General features: G+C 51.4%; 13 protein-coding genes across 13 annotated transcripts; 6 read left to right on the forward strand and 7 right to left on the reverse strand.

Annotated features, from left to right (window-relative positions):
- Positions 1 to 1,219: 1,219 nt before the first annotated feature.
- J4E82_011289 (uncharacterized protein) lies at positions 1,220 to 2,502 on the forward strand (the record flags this gene model as incomplete). Its single annotated transcript, XM_051737497.1, has 2 exons — positions 1,220 to 1,347; positions 1,401 to 2,502. The coding sequence occupies 2 exons, from the start codon at positions 1,220 to 1,222 to the stop codon at positions 2,500 to 2,502; spliced, it is 1,230 nt and encodes a 409-aa protein (XP_051582728.1).
- A 633-nt stretch (positions 2,503 to 3,135) lies between these two features.
- On the reverse strand, positions 3,136 to 4,218 carry J4E82_011290 (uncharacterized protein; the record flags this gene model as incomplete). The annotated part of the gene is made up of 1 exon (XM_051737498.1): positions 3,136 to 4,218. One exon carries the CDS (start codon positions 4,216 to 4,218, stop codon positions 3,136 to 3,138), a length of 1,083 nt encoding a protein of 360 aa, XP_051582729.1.
- Positions 4,219 to 4,793: 575 nt separating this feature from the next.
- Positions 4,794 to 5,352, reverse strand: J4E82_011291 (uncharacterized protein; the record flags this gene model as incomplete). The annotated part of the gene is made up of 2 exons (XM_051737499.1): positions 4,794 to 5,109; positions 5,174 to 5,352. The coding sequence occupies 2 exons, from the start codon at positions 5,350 to 5,352 to the stop codon at positions 4,794 to 4,796; spliced, it is 495 nt and encodes a 164-aa protein (XP_051582730.1).
- A 516-nt stretch (positions 5,353 to 5,868) lies between these two features.
- On the reverse strand, positions 5,869 to 7,042 carry J4E82_011292 (uncharacterized protein; the record flags this gene model as incomplete). The annotated part of the gene is made up of 2 exons (XM_051737500.1): positions 5,869 to 6,891; positions 6,938 to 7,042. The coding sequence occupies 2 exons, from the start codon at positions 7,040 to 7,042 to the stop codon at positions 5,869 to 5,871; spliced, it is 1,128 nt and encodes a 375-aa protein (XP_051582731.1).
- Positions 7,043 to 7,489: 447 nt separating this feature from the next.
- Positions 7,490 to 8,347, forward strand: J4E82_011293 (uncharacterized protein; the record flags this gene model as incomplete). Its single annotated transcript, XM_051737501.1, has 1 exon — positions 7,490 to 8,347. The coding sequence occupies one exon, from the start codon at positions 7,490 to 7,492 to the stop codon at positions 8,345 to 8,347; it is 858 nt and encodes a 285-aa protein (XP_051582732.1).
- Positions 8,348 to 8,680: 333 nt separating this feature from the next.
- Positions 8,681 to 9,241, reverse strand: CBP20 (Nuclear cap-binding protein subunit 2; the record flags this gene model as incomplete). Its single annotated transcript, XM_051737502.1, has 2 exons — positions 8,681 to 9,124; positions 9,179 to 9,241. The coding sequence occupies 2 exons, from the start codon at positions 9,239 to 9,241 to the stop codon at positions 8,681 to 8,683; spliced, it is 507 nt and encodes a 168-aa protein (XP_051582733.1).
- A 269-nt stretch (positions 9,242 to 9,510) lies between these two features.
- On the forward strand, positions 9,511 to 12,045 carry J4E82_011295 (uncharacterized protein; the record flags this gene model as incomplete). The annotated part of the gene is made up of 1 exon (XM_051737503.1): positions 9,511 to 12,045. The coding sequence occupies one exon, from the start codon at positions 9,511 to 9,513 to the stop codon at positions 12,043 to 12,045; it is 2,535 nt and encodes an 844-aa protein (XP_051582734.1).
- A 656-nt stretch (positions 12,046 to 12,701) lies between these two features.
- Positions 12,702 to 13,584, forward strand: J4E82_011296 (uncharacterized protein; the record flags this gene model as incomplete). Its single annotated transcript, XM_051737504.1, has 2 exons — positions 12,702 to 12,865; positions 12,933 to 13,584. The coding sequence occupies 2 exons, from the start codon at positions 12,702 to 12,704 to the stop codon at positions 13,582 to 13,584; spliced, it is 816 nt and encodes a 271-aa protein (XP_051582735.1).
- A 430-nt stretch (positions 13,585 to 14,014) lies between these two features.
- Positions 14,015 to 15,228, forward strand: J4E82_011297 (uncharacterized protein; the record flags this gene model as incomplete). The annotated part of the gene is made up of 3 exons (XM_051737505.1): positions 14,015 to 14,019; positions 14,114 to 14,903; positions 14,953 to 15,228. The coding sequence occupies 3 exons, from the start codon at positions 14,015 to 14,017 to the stop codon at positions 15,226 to 15,228; spliced, it is 1,071 nt and encodes a 356-aa protein (XP_051582736.1).
- A 133-nt stretch (positions 15,229 to 15,361) lies between these two features.
- On the reverse strand, positions 15,362 to 16,264 carry J4E82_011298 (uncharacterized protein; the record flags this gene model as incomplete). The annotated part of the gene is made up of 1 exon (XM_051737506.1): positions 15,362 to 16,264. The coding sequence occupies one exon, from the start codon at positions 16,262 to 16,264 to the stop codon at positions 15,362 to 15,364; it is 903 nt and encodes a 300-aa protein (XP_051582737.1).
- A 351-nt stretch (positions 16,265 to 16,615) lies between these two features.
- Positions 16,616 to 19,211, reverse strand: J4E82_011299 (uncharacterized protein; the record flags this gene model as incomplete). The annotated part of the gene is made up of 2 exons (XM_051737507.1): positions 16,616 to 18,042; positions 18,092 to 19,211. The coding sequence occupies 2 exons, from the start codon at positions 19,209 to 19,211 to the stop codon at positions 16,616 to 16,618; spliced, it is 2,547 nt and encodes an 848-aa protein (XP_051582738.1).
- Positions 19,212 to 19,855: 644 nt separating this feature from the next.
- On the reverse strand, positions 19,856 to 20,957 carry J4E82_011300 (uncharacterized protein; the record flags this gene model as incomplete). Its single annotated transcript, XM_051737508.1, has 2 exons — positions 19,856 to 20,785; positions 20,844 to 20,957. The coding sequence occupies 2 exons, from the start codon at positions 20,955 to 20,957 to the stop codon at positions 19,856 to 19,858; spliced, it is 1,044 nt and encodes a 347-aa protein (XP_051582739.1).
- A 258-nt stretch (positions 20,958 to 21,215) lies between these two features.
- J4E82_011301 (uncharacterized protein) lies at positions 21,216 to 23,216 on the forward strand (the record flags this gene model as incomplete). Its single annotated transcript, XM_051737509.1, has 2 exons — positions 21,216 to 21,316; positions 21,368 to 23,216. The coding sequence occupies 2 exons, from the start codon at positions 21,216 to 21,218 to the stop codon at positions 23,214 to 23,216; spliced, it is 1,950 nt and encodes a 649-aa protein (XP_051582740.1).
- Between the last annotated feature and the right edge of the window lie 69 nt (positions 23,217 to 23,285).

Below are 23,285 nucleotides of genomic sequence, written 5' to 3' on the forward strand. Positions count from 1 at the left end.
TAGCTGCTTCACGGTCGCCCATTTTGGTTGAGTACGTGGAGAGATAACACGTGTTTTGTGTGGGAGTGCTGAGATTTGTGAGTGATCAACATCCCCGGGTGATCAACATCCCGGTCAGCTAGCTTACATGTGAAAAGATGCTATACCACCGAGCGAAATTACCATCCTTTTGTCGTTATGCGCTGCTTCGTAAAAGTTGACGCTAAAACTGCTTCTGAGCGTGATAAATCGCGCCACATTGATGCTGGAAGGATAACATTTTAGTACATGACTACTCTAACACATGCGTGGCGCGATCTATATACGATAATGGACCTGTAATCTGCTTAGGAAGAGGGCTGCGTGGGCGGGAGCGTCCGGATACGCCGATCGGCGGTTCTTCGCTTCTGTGGTGCGGCTTCATCTCCGCTGCGCACCGAAGCAATCATTCTGTGTCCAACAAGCCGCCACGTTTATGCGGAATGCTATCTCAACCATATTTGTGGTTTCTTGCGCATATGAGAAGTGCGTTGAGGTCGCGACGACAAGGTATCGTTTCATGTTCACAAAAGCATTACCATGGATTGTTAGAAGGCATTGAAGGGTATCGTATCTCTATTTAGCTACAGCCAGCCACGTACTTTGTTGAGGTGAGATAGAACGTTATCGACTGCGCTAGCAGCTTCTATCTTAGACCCGACGTCAGCAACTGCCGTAGCAATGGCAATGTCGCTACGCGTAATGGCATGCGGCTGACGATCGACCGATGTGTGTGCCAATGTCCCGCGATCGTCCTGTTGTCATGGAGTGGTTGTCTCCTATAGATTGAAAACTCGCAAGATGATAGTGAGCGACATGCATCGTCTGTTACGACTAAGGTTTGCTGTCGGAAGGGCAGGTCGGATGTAACGTGCAGCCTCACCCAAACTGACCACAAGGAATACCAAAAGCAATGGGCTTGGGGTCTGTGCTGTTAACCAGATCTTCTGTAACGGAGGCTTAGCTAGTCTACAACACATGGATCGGCCATGTACCCTTCAGCTGAACGACAGGGTTTGAAGTCAGAGACGCGCATTGCTCAAGACCTCGGCGCAATGGCACAATTTGATTAGAAAGTTACATCTCTCCCCGTACAAACGTCGTCGTCCTGCTGCCATTCCATTCCTTTAACCGCCCGTTGGCTCGTAGATTTTGCGATAACGTGATCGCTGTCGCTTCACCAACGACCCCTCGTCCAAAGATGCTCGCCACACAACGTTCATATGTCCTGGCCATTGCCACTTTCCTGGTAGTCGCGACACTGTCGTTCTACGTGTTCCGCGACCAAGGCGCATTAGTGGTTGAAAGAATCACAAACCCGCCATACCTGTAGGTTGACCCAAAATCCTGAGATGGTACCTGTTCACCAACACTCAGCGCAGATCATCGAAACCTACCATTCGAGACACAATCAACACATTGTTTGCCAGAATAAAACACGATCCAAGTGCTTCTGCATACGTCGATCCGTCAGGCACATACTACAAAGGTGGAAACGAGACAGTCTGGACAAGACCCCTCGGCAAGAAAGTCTTGATTGTGGATATCGACACGCGTGTGCCAACTGGGGAGAATGAGCTTCTCAATCCAGAACGCTTAGACTGGGAGAATCTTAAGACGTCCGGAGCCGGTATGGTGTCCAACTCCATCATGAATCACTACCTGTATGCCATGGTCCATGGATATGACTACAAATTCTACCAGGCGCGGGACATGAAGGATCATTACAACACCTGGATCTTACCCCATGTTCTCCGCGAGTTGATACCTGGTTATCAGTTCGTGGTCGTAATGGATGCCGACGTTACAATCCCACACCTTGACGTTCCATTCGAGTGGATGTTCAACCGCTGGGGTATCAAAGAGCACACGTCCATAGCCCTTCCGTGGGATACTGAAGAATTCCGCGACGAAGGCTCTATCAGCATAGATAGCAAGGGGATGCGCGTCCTCAACACAGGTCTGGTTATCGCGCAGAATTCTTCTTTGACGCTGGATTTGCTCGAAGCGTGGCGGGACTGCACGACTGAGAAACGCTACAAAGGCTGCGCCAAGTGGAAGACCGAATGGAGCCACGAACAACGCGCCTTCTCAGAATACATTCGTTACGATTTCAACAAGACGCCTGAAACGATCGTTAGCATACCCTGTGACGATGCAGTAGGATGGCCGGGCTTCCGCGAGGATATGCTAAATCGACCCGGTACCGAGAATCACGATATCTCCAATTGCAATGGGAACTTCGTTCGGCACTACACAACCATGGGGAAGAGTCGAGTCAAGGATGCGAGTGCAGCCAGTGTGATGCAGGTGTTGAGCGAGGCGCTTCAGAAGAGTATTTTAGCAAACCCGGAAGAAGTGTGGTACAAGGAACCAGAGAAAAAGATCGAAGAGCCAGTACCGAAAGATCAACCAACAGAGGTGCGGAAAGATGAGGAGAGTAAATTGGACAACGATGTGGTTTTGATAGAAAGAGAAGCATGATGAGGCAGGTTCTTTCGATGATATTCGAGTTGCATTGGATCGGCGTTTTAGATACCACTGAATTGAGTTCATATCGGAAAGGTATATTTTGAAGCTATTTGAGCGATGTTAGTACTGACAGTACCATGAGACAGCTGTTTTCGTGCAATGTTCGTGTACCATCAGTGCTCTCTTTCACTCGCGCATCGAATCTGAAACCTGCCACAACCCAATGCACCCGGGCTAGCAAATGCAAACCACATGGCTCACCAAGGAAGAGCAGTATCGAAGATTCTCGGTTCAAGTATAGTTTGGAATCATCATTTGGGTAGGAATGGATTGGAAAGCAAAGTAGACATGACGTACCTTAGTCCCGCGCACGCTTTGCTTTTACGCGTGCTTGACAAAATCGCTGCTAGCGTGTCATTTGGCAAGATACTTGATGAGATGATAGGTAAGATGCTTGGTGAGTTTGACGCGTCGATGGTATTACTAGCAGAAGGCTGGACGCGAGCGAAAGATGCAACAGGGCTTAGCCGAGTGCTTATGTCAGCTAGCGTAATTGGTCTCCTTGGGGCCCCGCCTGTGCTAAGCTATTGTTCTCGTGCCATTGCGCGCCGAATGTTGACATTTCCAAAAATCTAGCGTATCTATTTACAAGATCTCCTCAGGAGTGACAACAACCCAGTTCTTGTCTGCCGTAACTTCTCTACCGTTAGCAATCTGCGCCTGGGTGTTGTTCCTAATTTCCTCCTGCAATTGCTCGAAGTACGCGTCCCGACGGTTGATCCACAGGTGCACACCTCCCTTCGCTACATCTACGCCGTGGAACTGCATGTACGAATCGCTACCGGGAGTGTCACCACCAGCCAAGACAGGACGTTTCCATTGATCGATGTAGGCAAGAATAGCGGCCCATTTACCGGCGAACCATGTGGCAGGGGTCCAGAGGTACGGAGTCACGACCAGATCGAGATTGGCCGTCTCATTGTACGTGCCTTCAGTAATCTGCTTACGTGCGTTCGTGAGCGCACCGGAAGTAGTGTTCTTCAAAACGGTGGTGACGCCGATGACGTTCTGAGGTGGGACGTTGTATCCGTACTTCGGGTCGCTGGCGACCATGCGTACAAGCTCCTCATGGGCAGCGCTTATAACATAGACGGCGATGCCGTTGTCCATAAGAGCGTTGTAAAGTTCGGCTTGGCCTCGGAAAACCTTTGGCGGGTTAACGCTGCTGGATGTCACCTCATCGCCGTCCCAGTACTTTGTCGGGATTGTTGAGTTGTACGCCATAAGCTCATCCACGTAAGTCTTAAGTTCGCGCAGCGTGAAGCCAGACCAGACCTGCGCCGCCCAGGGATAGCAGATGAAATCATCGATCTCACATAGACGGTTGTAGTAGCTGTACAACGATTCGGTGAAGTTGGCCGTATCCTTGAAGTCAACCAACTTGAGGCTGGGGTCCAGGTTGTCGCGTGTCAGGATGCCACGGTTCTCAAGGAAGGGAAGGAGCGATTCTTCAAGATCATAGCGATAACTGGTGTTGTCCATGTCGAAGACTGCATAGTTGCTCTGATTCGCGTTCTTTGTGATCATGTTGGAGAGAGCTGTCGCAGCTTCTTCGGGCCAGTGCTTGAATTGGATCTTTGGAGGAGCACCATACTGCGGTGTAGCTGAGCTGAGCGAAGTTGCGAATGCAAGCCATGTGGCTGCCTTGAGGGGAGCTGTCGACCACATTTTCTTTCTATCACCAGCTCTTCAGCACTCAAAAAGAATCGACGAGGACAGGAAGCGAACGAGCGAGGATACAGAACCAAATCGTCGGGGATGCTGGGATCCCACAAGAAATAGTTCGGGGCTGAGGTACGCGAACCCTGACACGCGAATACTGCCGACGTGAACCACCGAGATAACGGTCCCACACTTACGATTCAAGGTCGGGCCTACCTTGAAGAAAATCATGAATTCAATGGTTGCGCTATCATCAATTGAGTGCTTTGCGCGTTGCCTGAACTAGTAATTGCTCGCATGCGCATATGTACGATGACGTAGGTGAAGCTCCCTCAACAGAGTAAGTGTACGGCTTTTCCGTGCCGCGCCTTTTCTCTGTTGAAATTGGTCGTAAATCCAGTACATACTGGCCTTCTTCTGGTTGCCATTCCAACCATATTACACTCATATCATGCAAGTATTCATTGCGCGCTCTCGAAGATTCGATTGGTTGGTATTGTATTATTGTTATCGAGTTCCTGAATCGAATATGATGTGTCATGCTCTTCCTGCTCATTGCAGTACTTTGTCTCCCTCTACTTCTAACCCAGGATCGCAGCAGCCTTGTAGATCTGGTATGCAGATAGCCCGAAACCAATTGCCCAAAAGCTGCTCCTGATAAAGCTCTTCGAGTGGTCGGCAATCTGCACATATGAAACAGCGTACGCCGCCCTGATTGCAAAGAAAGCTGATACGAATGTTGTCAAGCCTGTTGCATCGCCTGAGACGACCTCCCGTCCGATTCCAGTTGCGGTGGTGCGCTCGGCGATGATGCTGGCGATGACGGCAACAGCGAAGAGGGGCAGTTGCTCAATGTTGTTGGACTGGGCATTCTCGGCACGCTGGTACTTCTGGAAGCTGCACATGCGTTAGTACATTTCGAAGGAGAGGCCTCGAAGTAACGAGCTCGGGCAAGTCTTACACAGCATCGGGAACCTTGCCCTTCACGGCATCTGGTGACAACGAAGCCTTGGGGTTTGCGTTGTTGACCTTGTAACCATTGGCGGAGAGGATGCTACCAGCGTACATGTGCGGGACGAGAGAGAAGACATAGTAGGCCGGGATGGCGAGCAGTGGGTAGTTGAGCGAGTTGGAGGACATTTTTGCAGTTTTGAATGTGGCCGTCTCGACGTATCGTTGAATTGGTTATGTGAGAGCGAATAGGTAATTGTTGGTACGGCGGATATTGGGGTAGGCGCGGTGTATATGGTTGTGGATTAAGCGTTGACGTAGCCATGAAATGCGCTCAGGGTCCAGCAACCATGACGCGTATGTTCACGCTAACCACTGACATGAGGTGCTCAAACATCTCAACTTTCCCCATAATTTTGCAGAGTCTATCTGAGTTGCAGCCGTCCCAGGTGATGTTGTAGGTGACTCTTAGCATGGAACAAAGTTGACGCGCCTGCCGTTCGGTCCTTTCGAGGTCGGTCAGCTTACTCACCTGCACAACCAAACATCCCAGTCTCGGTGCGCTTCTACTAACTCGTGCACCAGCAAAACAGCCAACATCCCATAGAAGACACGTACACTCTGGAATTAGACACCGAGACATTTCTGAGCTCATGGACTATGGTTTGCGAACATTAGCGCAGTGCAGCTGGTTAGCTGTCGCCATTACGCACTCCTGGCAACACTCATGACATCCTCCTCCAAATGCAGTCCCCTGAAGTGTGTCAACACATCCGGTAGCTTCTTCTTAGTCCCATCGACCACAGGATCCCTCCTCTCCCTAGCCGCAACCCCAATCATGAAGTCCTCCTCAAAAGCTTGAATCTCTACCCTTGTATCCTCCAACCTCCTGGACTCTCCTTTCTTCAAACCCCTTATACCCGCAGGTCCCTTCTCCTCTCCCTTCATGGAGAACCAAACCTCCGCATCGCTGTATCTCTCACCCCAGGTACCGTGTGTACTACACCGGGCTGGAGTCCCCGGCCTCGGTGCACGAACATGTTTAAATTCTAATTGTGGAATCCACTGAGCGAGCAAAGCCTCACCATCAAGCTTGATATAGGCCTCTTTGAAGCACCAGAACGTGTAAAACCGTCTTAGCTTCGCATCAATGAGTAGATCTGAATCAAGCTCCCTCTGCTCCCCGTTCGGTAGCGTAACACTCAAATGCTCGTTTCGATGACAACAACGATCGTGTCTTCCTAGAATCTCATGTGTGACCATTGTGCCATCGAGAAGAGGAAATGGGTCGACGTTGTACTTGATATCGAAACACTCTTCTGTGCTGAAGATTTCAGCGTACATGTCTACCCAGCCGTCGAAGCCTTCTTCGTCGACAACGCGATAATCGTTCCGCTCGTTTACGCAGACTATGTCTACGCCGACTTCGGCATCGAGTTCATGGGTTGAACAGCCTACGAGGGCGACTAGACCGGCTTGATGACTGACGTTGAATTCTACGGGCGCAGGGCCATATTGGGGTGGTATCAGTAGGGCGATTGGTTTTCCATGTTTGGGATCGCGTCTTCGGCCGAAGAGGATGTCTTTCCAAGGGACGTTCAGAGTTTTGTGAACAAAAAGACGTTTCAGGAGGGCGGATCCCAGGCTCATTCGCGCATCCGCTACGTGGTATTTGCGTTTTATGAGGTCTTGTTCTTCCTGGCTGATGAGCGAGAGTGCTTCCCGGGCCTGACATTTGTCAGTTGATAGACACAATGCGATGGCATGGACATACGGATTCTGAATCTGTAATCTTCTCTCCAGGCCATATTGATCTTGTATCCAGCAGCCAGCACGTGAGACCGTGTCCCGTTGAGCCTCCATCCTGTTTGTCGATCATAGCGCCTTCACCTGAATCCTCTAGACTGTAATCGAGTTGCGCGTCGGCTAAAGTAGTTTGACGCGTAAGACTAGACTACTACAAGGACTCTGGCCTTATATGCACCGTGGGACCCTTTGTTTGTGGTTCTCTTGACGTGATGTGCGACAAACGGAAATCTACATGTCATGGCCGTTCACGGGATCAGTGGGGAACCCGAAATGTCGATGATGGAGAGCAGATCGAAGGGTGGCACCTCCTCGGGGTAAGCGATCGAGCAGGGCTGAGCGTATCTGAGTGACATGTGCCCGGCGGGCAAGTTACCGCTTACAGTGGGGATGGAGCTTATCGATACAGATTTAGCATTTGCCGTCGCTTTCCGTGATATGACTGTACATTTTCTAGACGTTCCAATTCCTTATTTCCTTGCTGTAACGGAGTTCTTTTGGCGTCTGTTCGTGATTCACAATGGCGGTCAAAGAAGGAAACACAGAGATAACGGTCGGCGTCCTCGCCCTCCAAGGCGCTTTCAGCGAGCACATTCAACTCCTTCGTGCGGCATCCTCGAACATCCCCTCGTCACCAACCTTCCACTTCATCGAAGTCCGGACACCAGCCCAACTCGCACAATGCGACGGCCTCATCATCCCTGGTGGCGAAAGTACAACCATGTCCCTCGTAGCCGCACGTAGCGCTCTTCTCGAGCCCCTCCGCGACTTTGTCAAGGTCCAACGCAAACCAACGTGGGGTACATGCGCCGGCCTCATCTTACTAGCAGAGAGTGCGAATAGAACAAAGAAAGGAGGCCAAGACTTGATCGGAGGCCTAGACGTGAGAGTGAACAGAAATCATTTCGGGCGACAACAAGAGAGTTTCCAGGCAAACCTACAGCTGCCATTCTTAGAGTCGACCAGCAAGACAAGCGCGACCGATCCGTACCGATGCGTCTTCATCCGCGCGCCAGTTGTAGAGAAGATACTTCCGAGTAAGAAGGCGGTAGGCATACAAGAAGGAGAGAGTGAAAGGGACGATACAATTGTTGCGCCGAGCAAGACACCAGCGGATGATTTGGCGAGGAAGGAGTTGGATCGCGAGGTCGAGATCATGGCAACGCTGTCGACCAACGCCCAGCCGTTGCAGGAGAACCAGGAACACAATCACCCAGGTGCGGAGGACATAATAGCGGTACGGCAGGGCAACGTGTTTGGGTGTAGCTTCCACCCAGAACTGACCGACGACCCGCGGATACATGTTTGGTGGTTGGGAGAGGTCATGAAAGCTGCGGAGAGGCGAAAGCAGTTTGAACTTGCGGATCGAACTAAATGAGATGTAGGTGGTGCCAGATGGCACTTCAATTAGGGCACATGCCCAGACAGCAATTCTTGTAGAACATGTGACAGGGCGTTTGGAAGATGGTAGTAAGTCTTGGGAAGGTATCTAAACTGGTATCTCTCCTCCCTGTAAGCATTTGCTTATGACTAAAGAATTAATGAGCAATGCCGAATAATAGACGCCAGACGCCTCCTGTGCAGTATTTTGAGATCTGATGAAGACTGGGCTGATCGACTGCTTCCTCAACTACCAGGTAATGCTGCCCATCCTCCCTCCGTCTCAAATATGGGCGAGTAGAACTCGGGCTGTTGGATCTCGATGGCGAACCTACTGCGCTTCGTGATATTCGTCCACAGCTCTGCCGTAACCACCCCGACCAGGGTCATACTCGGCCCTGTACTCGTCGCGCACCTGACCACCGCTCTTTCCACGTCCGTATTGCCTGCCCTCGGCGAAACCCTCGTCCAAGTCGGTCCTGATGACACGTTCATCAAGCTTAGTGCCGCCAATGTACTTCATACAATCTAGCGCATCCTGATGTGTGTAGTACTCGACGAAGCAGAAACCGCATGGCGTCTTCTGAAATCGGTCGAGACCCATAACCAATCGTTTGATCTCTCCGCATTTGCTGAATAGCTCGTGGATTTGTTCTTCGGTAGTGTAAAAGGATAGGTTGCCAACGTAGAGGGTAGTTGCGTCCTTGAGCTTGTCCTCGGGGGACGGTGAGCGGCCACGTTCTTCGTCACGTGTGTTGCGATCGCGTCTGCGCTTCTAGAGGAAAGTCAGCCTTGTTGTGCTTGTCTAGTGCCTTGTAGCCTGCTGTACCTTTGCTGTCGCATATGAACTCGGCTTGTCGAGGCGGTCAATGGTACTTCGAAGCGCCGGCATGATGGCGTACTCTCTATCCCAGTTCCAAATGGAAATACGTTAAGCGACCGTATCCGGAGCGTTCAGAAGTTATCGAGCGTGGTTGTGGAGCGAGTGTAAGGTTCGGAAGTGGAAAGTTGAGCTCGGAGCTCCCCAGACGCGTCGGCCTTGGCGCAGTATCGCGCGGCTGGAACTTTTGTTTGTCCAGAGACTCTTACCTTTACAGACCACCCGACTATTACCTACCCACATTCCGAATCTCTCAATCTTGCTCGGGGCAGCTCTCTACGATGCCAAAAGTACTGGGTTACACGCCGGACTGGCTCAGTCGGCCAAACCCAGGCTATCATCTGTTTGCGCCGAAGCAGACCAACGGAAATGGAGTCGCTGCAAAGAAACAGGAACCTGGACCACGAAAGACAATTGCGACCCGGGGCTCCGAAATCTTCGTCGCCGTCGGGAACGAAATACGATGGGCGGATCTGGTCAATCTCAAGGAAGAACAACAACCCGCATACCGAACACTACGAGTCTCGATACCTCTACCAATCACGCGTCTTGCCATTTCTCCCGAGGAAGACTACCTCGCCGTCTCCACCTCGCACACCGTACACGTAATACACCTTCCCGACTCGTCGTTGCTTGGAGCCGGCGAGGACGACGGCCCTTTGAAGCCAAAGACGTTCCAGTTGGGACCAACTGTGCATGTGCTGGAAGAGTCGCCCGTCGCAACAACGCTATGGCATCCTCTGGGCTACCATGGACGCTGTCTGCTCACCGTCACAAAGGCGGGAGTAGTCCGGCTATGGGAGATCAACCGCGCCGACAGGTCTACCTTCAGTGAGCCGTCGCTCTCCATCGATCTGCCCAAACTCGCAAATGCTACAAGCGATCAGGACGATCTGAGCGCCTCCAAGTTCGGAGCTTCCAAGGGTTTCTCTCCCGACTCGGTGGAGCTGGAAGTTGCATCTGCATGCTTTGGCGACTTTCCAGACCAAGAAGGTGTCCATGGCTGGGCGCCAATGACGTTGTGGATTGCTACTGTGCTCGGAGATGTATACGCCCTTTGCCCTTTGCTACCGAGCAAATGGCAGCTGATCGAATCACCCGGCAGCCATACCTTTCTCCAGACCCTGACCTCATCCATCAACATCGCTTACGCTGAGCTGTCCGAGGATGATACGTCGCCCAAGCACGAACTGAAGACATCGGAGAAGCAGGTCTCATGGCTATCCGACATCATATACGAGGAACCTCTTGTAGAGGAACGGCCACAGGGTGACACAGTGCAGGTCTTCGCTCGCCCACAAAGCGCGCCTGCGGTGCCGTTGCTACAGGGGCCTTTCACCATCTCGCCCGAAGTAGACGATTTTGAGCTCAGCGACATGATCGTCTTCTCCCTCAAGACCCTTTCGGAAAGCGAAGAGGACGAGGCTGCAGAAGGTCTTCCTACTGCTGTTGTGTGCTTGCTCACAGACACGAGCAAGGTACATGTCTGCCTAGACCTTGAGGGTATCATTGGGCGATGGCTACCATCTCCGGAAGACGAAATCGATGCCATAATAACCACCGATCATGAGTTGATTATCGCGGAAACCGTCACATTGGTGGAAGACGACGATCCTTCATTCAATCAAAACATCACGCCGGATGTGCATACCGACTTCTCATTCTTCGTATCGCATGCCAGTGGAGTTTTCTACGTTTCCATGGAGCCTTGGGTCAGGAAGCTTGAGACGGAACTCTCCCAGCCGCAGACCGAGGGCTCGCCTTTCCGTATCAAGCGTATACTGGAATCGGCGAACACCGTTGTAGACCAATACCTACAGCGACGCGTATCCGGCGACCTGGCGGAACAGGAAGTGACCGCAGTTGCTGTCATTGAAGATGGAAACGTGGGCTACCTTCTTCTTACCACTGTAGACGGTGAGCCTCAGGCTGCCCTACTTGATGCGCCTGAAGACGGTCTCCCTACCCAGGAAGAGCTTGCTGAATACATGGCAATCACCGGTCCTACCAAGGAAGTACGTCAGGCGTGGCAGCCATCAAAGGAACTCTACGAGCCGTTCGATCTCTATGGATCTATCAACATTCCCGCGCGACACAGAGGCGCTCTTAAAGATGAAATCAGGTTATCTCCTGCAAACTTGGGGCTCCTCATGGATGTCCATCGCGTACTCTCTGCACAGACGTCTAAACTCCAGCTCGCCGTATCCGATCTGTTCAACCGCGCGACACGACTCCAGGAAGAGTTCAGGGATCAAATATACAGGACGTCTGAGATTGCAACGAACATCGACAGCGTCACTGGTAATGACCAAGCCGGCTCGGAGAACGGATCGACATACGGCAGCGCCAACATAGACGACCGCATGGAGAAGGCTATAGCGCGACAAGATCGTATCAATGCTCGCTACGAAGCCCTCCGACGGAAGATGGTCAGCATCGGCTCCAGTGAGCTCAGCGAAAAAGAGAGCAACTGGATTGAAGAGTTACAAACTATGGACAGCGCCATTGACCCCTCGAGCGAGACGTTGACTGACAATGTTGACGGTAGCGAACACCCCGCCTGGCAACGTCTCGACAGGATCAAGGAGGTACACAAGGAGCAGGCGAAGCAGATTGAAGCAGCCATGCAGAACGCCAAACAAAGAAGCGAAAGCGAACAAGCAAGAAGTACTGGTGTCAAAGTACCAAGTCATTCAAGGAAGGCGGAAAATGAGCAGGTACAGGAGTTGATACAGCGGAACGACTTCCTAGTAGAGGCTGCTGTGGACAGGCTGAGGAGTCTGGGAATCAACGTACCTGTTGAAGGTGGGAATTAGGTGTGTAGGAAGTGTGACGTTCACACGTTGTTGTTGAAAGTTCAGGTTCTTGGGTATGGTCGCATGATGAAGAGATTATAGAATGAATGTCTCACAGTTTTGGTATGACTATCAACTTAGCGATATTTGTGCTCATCGACTTGCATATCATGAAATTCACGAGCTTGAATCATCTCCACTTCCCAAGGGCGAGAATAGGATGCGGCAGGCTAAAAAGTGTAGTCAGCTCAGCTCACATATACACCCCGCTCATAATCTCCATGCATCCTCTTCAATTGTGGCGTATTCCATGTAAGTTTCGAAATGGTATGACATCGCTGTAGTTCTTGTAGCAGAAATTGATCTCATAGTTCATTTCGTCCGGTGTACCTACATGATTACTCTCGTTTCCTGTAAGTGGGGCGTCCTTGCTTCCAGCTACATGCGGGGAGGAATGAAGTCGAGCCTGCCAAGCAAGAAGAACAATATTAAGCCAAAAGAGTATACAATTCGCGTTTATCGAAGTCGACTCGGGCCGGCAACACCAAGGCCATGCATGTAACAGTAAGAACGTTAAAGTGCAGCATTCCCCACTCCTCCAGCTCCAGTTCTCTTTGCTGGGTCCTTTCATGTGAGCTTCTACAATCGGAGTAGGATATTGGGACGGATTGCCCGTGATGACGAACAACAAAGCGAGACGACGAATACCAGGCGAGCAAACAGAACATGGACAGGGCATCAAGTTTGACACACTCTACGACAATGACTATGTCGTGGGAAATAAACTCACGGATGAGAAGAGAGCAGAACTCGACAAGAATGCTGCTGAGATCAACGAAGCGTGCGAGCCTGTTTCATACCAATTAACTCGAACAATGAAGTGCTCAGGTATACTAATGCTCTATCAGTTACTTTGACTTCGTCACCGACGCCTATCAGAACGGATGGGGCAACAAATTCCACTTCAGCGGCTATCAACCCGATGAATCCTGGGCCACAGCCGCAGCCCGTCACGAACACTACCTAGCACTCATTATGGAATTCAAACCCGGTATGAAGGTTCTCGATCTAGGTTGTGGTGTCGGTGGTCCCGCACGTGAAATGGCCATCTTTGCTGGAGTCTACGTCACTGGCCTCACCATTAACGACCTACACGTCGAGCGGAGCAACGAGCTGAATAAGCAAGCGAATCTGCATGACCAAGTGCATATGGTTAAAGGCACGTTTTCAGACCTTCCATTCGCCGATGAGACGTTTGACATGGTTTTTGCCATCGAAGCGCTATGTTGTGCACCGGATCAGCATAAAGCATATACCGAAGCCTTACGAGTGCTGAAACCTGGGGGTAAGATCGGTATCTTGGATTGGGTCATAACTGACAAGTACGATGATTCTAATGCAGAACATCGCATGATACGAGGGAGGATTGAAAGAAATGGGGCCGTGCCGCACATGATCACGCCCAAGACTAGAATTGCGGCATTGGTGAAAGCGGGTTTTGAAATGGTTCGCGAAGAGGATCGTGCTACTGCTAAGGCTAATCCGATACCTTGGTGGTAAGTAATCCTCTGCCTTCTTGTTCGAATGAGCGACTTTGGTACTGATCCGATGTGATACAGGCACGCGATCGATTACAAACATTATCCGACGTGGTACGACTGGAGCTATTGTGTGTGGATGACTAGGCCAATTCACTATGCTTCTCGGGTGTTTATCAATACGCTGTATTTCCTGGGTCTCATACCGCAATACGGTGTGACTGCTTCGTATACAGTCGGAGAATGTGTGTACTCATGCAGAGATGGTGGGAAATTGGGCATCTTCAGCCCGATGCATATGTTCGTGGCTCGTAAGCCTGGGATAGGAGAGCCTTGAACAAGTTTTCCGGTGTCTGTAGTGACCAAAGACAGCGTAGACAGAAGAGTTGGCCGACTGTCTTAATTCAATGTGTCTTTTCGTCTTAGCAATTGTATCAGTCTGGGAAATTGCGATGCTGTATGATGTGAAAAGAGAAGATCCCATAGTTGACCCCACGATGATGCCACGCAAAGAAAGAGCCCACAACGTCGGCTCGGCTAGCCTAATTTAGCGTCTTCGGCAAACGTACCAGAGCCTCATCGCGTGACCTTATACAACACCATCGAATCCTCACAACCCGAAAACCAACAATCGAGATGTCTTCCAAACCAGCGGTCATATCCGTAATCGGCTCCCTGAATGTCGACCTCGTAACCCGCACACCCCGCGTCCCCACTGGCGGTGAAACCCTAACTAGTGAATCTTTCAACATTGGCTGGGGCGGGAAAGGCGCCAATCAAGCTGTCGCCTGTGCCCGCCTCTCACGCACCAAAACTCAAGCTTCGTCATCTCAGACTTCCGATGTGGAAGTACGTATGGTGGGTGCAGTGGGTGATGATGAGTTTCACCAGGGTTTCCTGAAAGCCTTGCGAGAGGATGGATTATCGACAGAGAAAGTACAGATCTTGAAAGGAAAGAAGACGGGTGTTGCCGTTATCATCGTTGAGACCGGCTCTGGGGAGAACAGGATCATGTTCTGTCCTGGTGCCAATGGGGATGTGAAAGTGCAAGATCTTGTCGATGAGGATGCAGGGGTTGCGCTTTTCCAACTGGAACTGCCGTTGGAGGTTGTGTTGCATAATATGAAGACCGCACGGGAGAAAGGCGTCGAGACTATTATTAACCCAGCGCCTGCGATACCCTTGCCAGATGAGGCTTATCACGGCTTAGGCCACCTCATCGTTAACGAGACCGAAGCTGCAATTTTGTCGGGCATCGAGAAGCCAACTTCGTGGGACGAGGTTGCTGCTGTGTTTATTGCGAGGGGTGTCAAGAATGTTATCATCACGCTTGGTGGCGAGGTAAACCTTTCCTCATGGTACACTGTGACTTGTACTAACGCGAGTTTAGGGCGTGTTCTACAAGACCGCGAAGCAACAGGAAGCATCTCAGCAAGGTCACATTGTGCCAGCACGTAAAGTCAAGGTTGTCGACACTACAGCCGCTGGTGATACGTTCGCTGGCGCGTATACAGTTGCTGTTGCACGCTGGAAAGCTATGGCGCGAGGAGCAGATTTCGATCTCGATACTGCCATTGCGCATGCTAACAGGGCAGCGTCTATGACGGTGCAGAAAGCAGGTGCGCAGTCCAGTATACCGTGGGCCGACGAAGTACCAGAGTCATGATCGTCAAGAAGATCCAAGTCAAGCAAGGAAACTGAGAGATTGGTGTCAGAACAGTCGAATCTATCAACTGTCTGTACCTGTGTCAATTCCACCTGCATTTGAGAACCATACCAACACTTCATCTTTAGAACGCTTAGAACCTCCACATCTTCCTCATCTCCCCCACATACACTCCTTCATTCTTCACAAAGTGATTACAATGTGCCGTTCCCTCAAACACAACTTCACTAACATCCCAGCCCTTTTCTCTCGCCGTATCCGCATGCTCAACAACATCTTTCCAATCCGTCATGCGGTCAGCTTTGCTATACAGGTAGCATATTCTCCTCTTTGTGCCGTTTTCCGCTCCACACACGAAGTCCTCATCTAACAGTGTCCGGCGAACCAAGACCTCTGGATACTCATAGCGTCCCAATGCCACGCTCGCAAACAGACCAAGGAGGATCCCATGTACGAATACATAGCCTGCCGACCGCAGGATACCTGGTGGTAGTGACAAAACCATGGCGTTGTAGGATTTCCAGTAGTAGCCTGCTGCGGGTCCTGAATCCATGATGATACCAACCAAAGGCAGGGATGCGGAGGTTTGAGTATGCAAGGCGAGTAGTAGTGCAGTGGCAGAGATTGGACCGCCGTTTGAGAAGGTGTGAAGGAGAATTCTGGGCCCTTGATACTTCTTTGATTGGTGTTCCAACACGGACGCGGCGATACATGCCGGATAAGTGCATTCACCAAGTACCGCGCGCACTACTTCAACAGCTGGCATTATAGCTTTGCGTTGCGTAGGATAAGAGCTTGTTACCGTTGCCACATCGCTTTGGATAAGCAGGATCTTGGCGTTGGGAGCAATAGTACGGTAGGACGCGATGTACTTGTCGATATGCTTCCGTGCAGCGCCAAGCCATGTGCACAAAACGATAAGCTCGCCAGGGCTGTATGCTGGTGGAGTGTAAATTGATATGCTTGGGCCGAGTTTGGAGAAGGATGGCGGCGGTAGTGTGGGCGTAGGACGCGTTGCTGTTGAGGTGGTGGACATGTTACTCAACAATGGGCTATGCATGAAGGTCCATCAACTTTGTTGATGAATTTATTTCTTTACACACGTTCACTAATCTACGAAATCCTCCCGAGGCTTGTAGCAGCGCGCCTTGTATCCATAAAAGCCGGTGCCTTGAGTGTAAGCATGCATGGTTAGGCGTACATGAGCCGCTAACGAGGTTGGGCTGACCTTGCGAGCTCGCGTGGGAACGCAATTGGTCTAGCATGGCTTGGGAGAATCTCTAAATGGCTATAAGTGCGACCTCTCAGTTCTGGGCTGACAGATAGGCCAATCTTGTTGCAACAAGGACATGGTTCGACGTGCTTGAACGAGCTTCGGCTCGTACCCTTACATCAAGCCGTAGTCGTTGTCGTCCATGGGCAACGGTTCGACCATACTGAGTTCGCCGAACTCACTACTAACTTCTTCAGCGTCGTAGTCATAATCATCAAAGTCATCTTGATGTTCATCGCCGGTGCTATTATCTTTGGTAGTATCGCATCCTTCCAGGACAAGGACTTCAGTAACAGCGACGTCAGTGCCGTTCTTCTTTAAGCGAACGGCCGAGTTCTCCGTGTTGGGATGGTCATGTGAGTCTGGCAGCAATGTCGTAGAGTTAGAAATGCTTTTAGAGCTGTCCGGAAAGGGCTCGTTAGATAAAACCGATGCTGATGCATCGACGTTTGGAGAAAGATCCTCTTGTGTACCAGAGGGTGTGAGAGATAAACCAGACAGTTCGGAGTTGCTTTTGGGAGCAGCTGCAGGTTCTGGCTCTGAAAAATCTATCAGAGAGTTCGAAGAGTCTTGAGTAGTTGGGGCTGGCCGGTGTTGAGGCTGGGGGATAGGCTTCTGCGTTTGCTCATTTGCTGCTTTGCGTTTAGCCTCCTTTTGGGCCCGAGCCTTTCGCTTTTCTGCCTCCTCGAGAGCGCGTTCTTGTTCAGCCACCTTGTTGAAATCCACATCACCAAAACCAAGTTTAACCATTATCGTACCCGCCAAGTACCGGTACCTATCATGCCCACTGACAAGCTTGCTCACATCAACGTTCTCTACACCATGAACGCCCTCGACTTCCTGTAGACCTGCCACACCTACTTGCAGTTTCGCTGACCGATAGAGGAAGCCGAGTACGTAGTCTTCCTTGCTGTAGACATTGACAATACGCCCTGCAACGACCGATCGTATTTGCCTCCAGCGTTTGGGGTTTGCTGGTGCAGGAGTACCCATGAGAACAGCGGATTCGACGAGACCAAAGGCGTGTTGTTCCGCAAGCTCAATCAGACATGCATATACAACACGCGCGCCGACCGAGTACCCGGTGAGGGTTACAGGTCTCTTTCCTTGCACGCCATCGATAAGAGCATGCGCGAGAACCTTACCGGCCTTATCAGCTCGAGCAAGTGCAACACTAAAGGGGTTATCCAGGACGCTGGCAGCTTTGACAAGGCCGAGTGGCCATAGACCGGCGTACAACGCTCCGAGAAGCGTACGACTGACTACAGCATACGTGACACCGTCAAAAGCATATCCGAAAAGAACGTCATTGAGTGAGTTTCCGAGACGCAGCATCGCGTCAAGCTCAAAACGCAACGCGAATGGCTCAGTAGTTCCAGAGTCGACCACTTCCCAGGGCTTACTGACATCAGCTGGCGAGTTCAGCCACCCGCTGACACCAATGAAGACACGCAGTCGATGTTGTTCACGTTTCCGAGGGTCACGGGCATCTTGTTCATCAGCCCAATCGAGTTGGCGCTGGTTTGCCGGTCGATCAGGATCTGACACGCTTAGCTGCTAGACGAGGCTTCATCTCAGACGCTGACATACCTTGGACTGGAAGAAACTCAAAGTCTCGAATTTCCTTTGCGTACTGCTCCATTACACGCCCTGTCATCTTGGCACCGTAGGCCCCGAACAATGATCCGACGAGCACTGAGCTACCCGCCAACGCACCAAGGTACGTTGAAACGACCCCAAGGCCAAGTCCGCCCATGACTGTACCTAAGCCGGCGGCGAGTAGGGGTGCAGCAAGACCACCCGTGACGCCGATCAGAACTGCACCGCCTACAGTTGCGAGGCCAACCTTCCAGCGGCGTGACACGGCATCGTTGGATGCTTGGTTCTTTGCTGTTGCTTCGGCGTCCATCTGTGAGGCAGCCGTTGCTAAGAGGCCTTGTGCAACCGACTTCTCATGCTCGCCCAGCAGATCAACCTCTAGTTTCAGACTACTTGCGAGACGTAGCAGCAAGATGCGCGAATGTGCCGAGTATTGTTCCAAGCTCAGCAAGAGAAGCAAAAGGCAATGCAAGATCAGGACACGCTTCTTTTCCTCAAGAGCCAGCAGTCTAGTCTCTATGACCTCGTACTGACCATGTTTTGTATTCTCGGATTGCTTAGATGTCGCGTTGGCAAAAGGGTCGACGTCGTCGAAATCGATAAGCGAGGAGATGCCCTGCTTTTGCCGTTCGTTTTGCTCTGATATTTGCTTTCGCTTCGCTTTTGCCTGTCGCACAGTCTCACCCCGAACAGAGACAACATCGCATATGCGGTGCATAACACTCGCGCGCCATTGATCGAAGAATGTCAAAGCGCTTCGTCGCAAAGCTTGCATTTGGGTGGAATCATGCTCTTGCGATCTTTCCCTCGAAGGGGAGGGTCTTATCGCAGTTTGTCTCGGCTCGTCGAGGCTTATAAGGTCTGGTGTGGGTGTTTTGGTATTGGGTGCAGACGATCGGGTCGCAACGGAGGGGTTCGATTCGGGATTGTTGTATGGCTCGAATGTAGCAGTGATATCGGTTCGCATGGCATCGATGCTTAAGAGCACGAGGAGTGCCAATTCGACGCGTAGTGTGGGTGTTTCGAGGACCGATGTAAGCGATGCTCCCTCATCTTTGGTTGTCTTGTCTGGAGCATTACCAGATATCGCACTGGCAAAGTTCGAAAACATGGCGGCCTAGTAGAGCATCAAGAAGCAGAATACGTGGGTATACTTTTAGTGACGAGGGATGGTGCATTGTGAACTGCGCCACTTGATTGACTGGGCGCCTGAGTCGCAGAGCTAGGCCCCCATGATATCGGGCACCACCATCCTTTGGGTTACTCCCGGCACGAAAACAGACGCGAGCAATTATAAGTCATGAAGCGTGGCTAACAAGGGACCAGGCGCGTTGGTGTTGTCGTTCTGGCGAGAACGAAGCAGATAGATTATACGCGTGGCATATGTCGCGACGCGGCGTGATCTCGCGACAGATGGAATGTCCCCACATTAGCCGGCCCGGGCCTAGCGCAATTGGCCATCGTACAAGAGGGCAGGCAACTCGCTCTGGTCTACTATCCCAACATGCAGCGCTCTAGGAATTTCGCGATTGTTTTCTCACCCTTATCACATACTTGTGCTCATAGCTGCATATATGAAATACACCGCTCTGGATAACAAGGACCCTAATTCCGAAGGTAGACAAGTAGCAAACACCCCAGAACAGAGGTAGACTAGCAGGTCAACATAAGTGGTATAAAGGGTTTCAGATTGACTCGTTATATATCGTCAGTAATTAAGTGGCTTTACGGTCCATGGTATATTTAGTCATCGGCTTATTTGCTCCTCTTGTAAATCTTCTGGAGGAAGGTCTCAAAGACCTCCTTCTTCAAGCCCTCGCTCTCATCGACCTTGTCGATCTTAGCCCTCAAGTCGGCAACGCGCTCTTCTTCCCACTGCTCGTAGAAGTCCTTCAGTTTCAGCTCGTGGTACAACTCTTTGACCTTGGCCTCCTTCTGTGAGTCCTTTTGGCCGTAGTTGTCCTCTAGCAATTTCCGTTGCTCGGGGTTGACCTTCTTCAGAGCCTGGTTGATCAACCACGAGCACTTGTTGTCCATGATGTCTGTACCGATCTTGCCGAGAACGGAGGGGTCGGCGAAAGCGTCAAGGTAGTCGTCTTGTGCCTGGAAGTATTCGCCCATGGGGATGAGAATGTCTTCTGCAGTCTGCAAGTTCTTTGGCGTTGCTGCACCGGCGTAGTAGAGGGCCAGTGCGACCGGGAGATAGAAAGAGTAGTAGGCAGTCTTGTAAATGACGATGAAAGTGAACTTGTCAAGGCTGAAGTTGTCAAGGTTGACATCGTCTTCGGGTGCAGTCAGCAGATCGCACAGCTGGCCGCATTCCGTCTGGAATGTAACCTCGTGGAACAGCTCCATCATGTCGACATAGCTCTTCTCTTGACGGAAGTGCTTCTTAAGAAGTACGTAAATGGCCGACTCGAGCATAAAAGCGTCGTTGATGGCAATCATGCCAACCTTGGGTGCAAGGTACCAGCAAGGGCTACCACGGCGGGTCTTTGAAGAATCCATGATGTCGTCGGAAACCAGGAAGAAAGCCTGGAGGAGTTCGATCATCCATCCTAGGAGAGCAGCACGGAAGTATTCCTCTGATGAGGGGTCAAGAGTCTTTTTCTGGAGGATTGAAGTGGTGTCAATGACAGACATGCCACGGTTGCATTTTCCGCCAACAGTGTTGTAGTCGAGCGACTATGTGATGTGGTAAGCAAGTTGGACCCTGAATGCACCGTTCGGGATGTGGATGTACCTTTGTGAACCAATCAAGGGACTGCTTGGGCAGTTTGTACCCATTGCAGTGCTCCTGGAGGTCGGCAACAATGCGCGGCCATACGCTTTCGAATTCTTTGAGTGTGGTAGGCATCTTGCACGCAGTGAATTGGGTATCTTTACAGAGCAGGGTCAAGATAGAGGGGCAGTAGCAGATGTAGGGGTGCGGGCGGTGAAGGAGTCTAATTTCCGCGGCGGTCAAAGGTTCCGCCGGGCCATTGTTTGTGCCCCACCCTGCCGCTACAGGAAGCTCACCATCAACACGCGCATCGGCGGCAGCGACATCACGCGAAAGAGCATCGGACAATGATTTGAAGCGGAGACCGGGCACTGTCTTTCTGATATCCACGCGATGGGCACCTTATCTCAGGCCGACGAGGCCCAATTGAAGGCGCAACTCCAGGACGCCGTCATCGGGTGTACAGAGCGCTGTCTCTACCACTCTGCCAAATGGTAAGTGCCGAGTGTGAAATGTACCGACCTTTGCATGCTGATGTTGACAAGGGCCGCAGAACTACTCAATTCGCTCCCCTCGGCCGATGACGACGACGACGCCTCGGACACCGACGTTGACTCTTCCATGTCCGACGCCCAACCTCCACAAACACCCAACCTCATACGGAAAGACCCCACGGAAGCGCGTTTGGAAGCACGTGAAGCGCACAAGTTCCTCCTCGCCAAGACATACTTCGACTGCCGTGAATATGACCGATGCGCCGCCGTCTTCCTGCCTGGCCCTTTACCCAAGGGCGCGTCGCAGCCACCTTCCACGCCTACTGCCAAGTCGAAGCAGGGGGCCAAGGGAAAGGCGAAGATGGTCACCCCGTCCAAGTCGAAGCTTTCCAACGACACAATGAAAGGCATCAGTCAAAAGTCGTTGTTCCTTGCGCTCTATGCAAAGTACATCGCTGGGGAGAAGCGTATGAACGAGGATAGTGAGATGATTCTTGGTCCTCAAGATGGCGGCGTGACTCTGAACAAGGAGCTACCGACAGTCGCCGCTGTTCTAGAAGAATGGTTCAGAGATCTGCCTAACAGCGGACGGCAACCGCAGGGCTGGCTAGAGTACCTGTATGGCATGGTGCTGGCCAAGGGAAAGAACGAGCAACTTGCCATCGACTACCTCATCAAGAGTGTTCACCAGTATACTTACAACTGGGGTGCGTGGCAGGAGCTGCAAGCACTACTCAGCACTATGGAAGAGCTTAACAACATCGTCACACGGCTACCACAGAATCTGATGACTTTCATCTTCCACGTTACGTCGTCTCAGGAGCTCTATGTAGTCAACGAACAGATTCACACCTCGCTGTCGCAAATTCTGACCATCTTCCCCTCATCGGCTTTTCTAAAGACCCAGCGGGCGTTGTTGCATTACCACAATAAAGACTTCGACGACGCCGAACAGATCTTTTCCGACTTGCTCATATCAGATCCACACCGCGTCGATCATCTGGACAACTACTCCAACATCTTGTACGTGATGGGCATGCGACCTAAGCTTGCCTTCTTGGCTCAGCTTGCCACAGCAACCGACAAGTTTCGGCCAGAGACCTGCTGCGTGGTCGGAAACTACTACTCCCTAAAATCGGAGCATGAGAAGGCCGTCATGTACTTCCGGAGAGCTCTGACTCTTGATCGGACGTTCCTTTCTGCTTGGACGCTCATGGGTCATGAGTTCGTTGAGATGAAGAACACTCATGCTGCTATTGAGTCATACCGTCGTGCTGTCGATGTCAATCGTAAAGACTACCGCGCATGGTATGGACTTGGTCAAACATATGAAGTGCTGGAAATGCACTCATACGCTCTCTTCTATCACCAGCGCGCCGCTGCTCTACGACCTTACGACCCGAAGTTATGGATGGCTGTCGGCCAATGTTTCGGTAAAGTGGGCAAGATCATGAACGGTATCCGATCATACAAGCGCGCCTTAGTGGCGGGCTCATACTATGACGCTGGTGTTGGTGCCTCTTTCGGCAGCGGCGAAGTCACTGGCCTTGGAGGTGGTATCCTCGATCCAGAAGTACTCTACCAAATCGCCTTGCTGTACGAGAGGATAAACAACATGAACGAATGCGCTGCATATATGGAACTGGTGCTTGCACAAGAGGAAGGCCCAGATTACGAGGAAGTGGGCTCCGAAGGCGCTGGTGGTGTTGGGGTCACTGCAACCACTAGTAAAGCCCGGCTCTGGCTCGCTCGATGGGAGTACATGCGTGGCATGTACCAGCGAGCTATGGAATTGGCAAACGAACTTTGCCAAGATGGTGTAGAAGTTGAAGATGCAAAAGCGCTAGTAAGGGACATTAGAGCGCGTATGGAGCGTGGCGGAGAGGACGCAGAAGATTGATTTAGCATAGCGTCTCAGCAATTTGGGCATTTGCAGGCGTACAGGTATGTCATAACTAACAATGATACC

The sequence above is a fragment of the Alternaria postmessia genome (assembly GCF_024291825.1).
Source record: "Alternaria postmessia strain BMP 2775 chromosome Unknown scaffold_183, whole genome shotgun sequence".
NCBI lineage: Eukaryota > Fungi > Ascomycota > Dothideomycetes > Pleosporales > Pleosporaceae > Alternaria > Alternaria postmessia.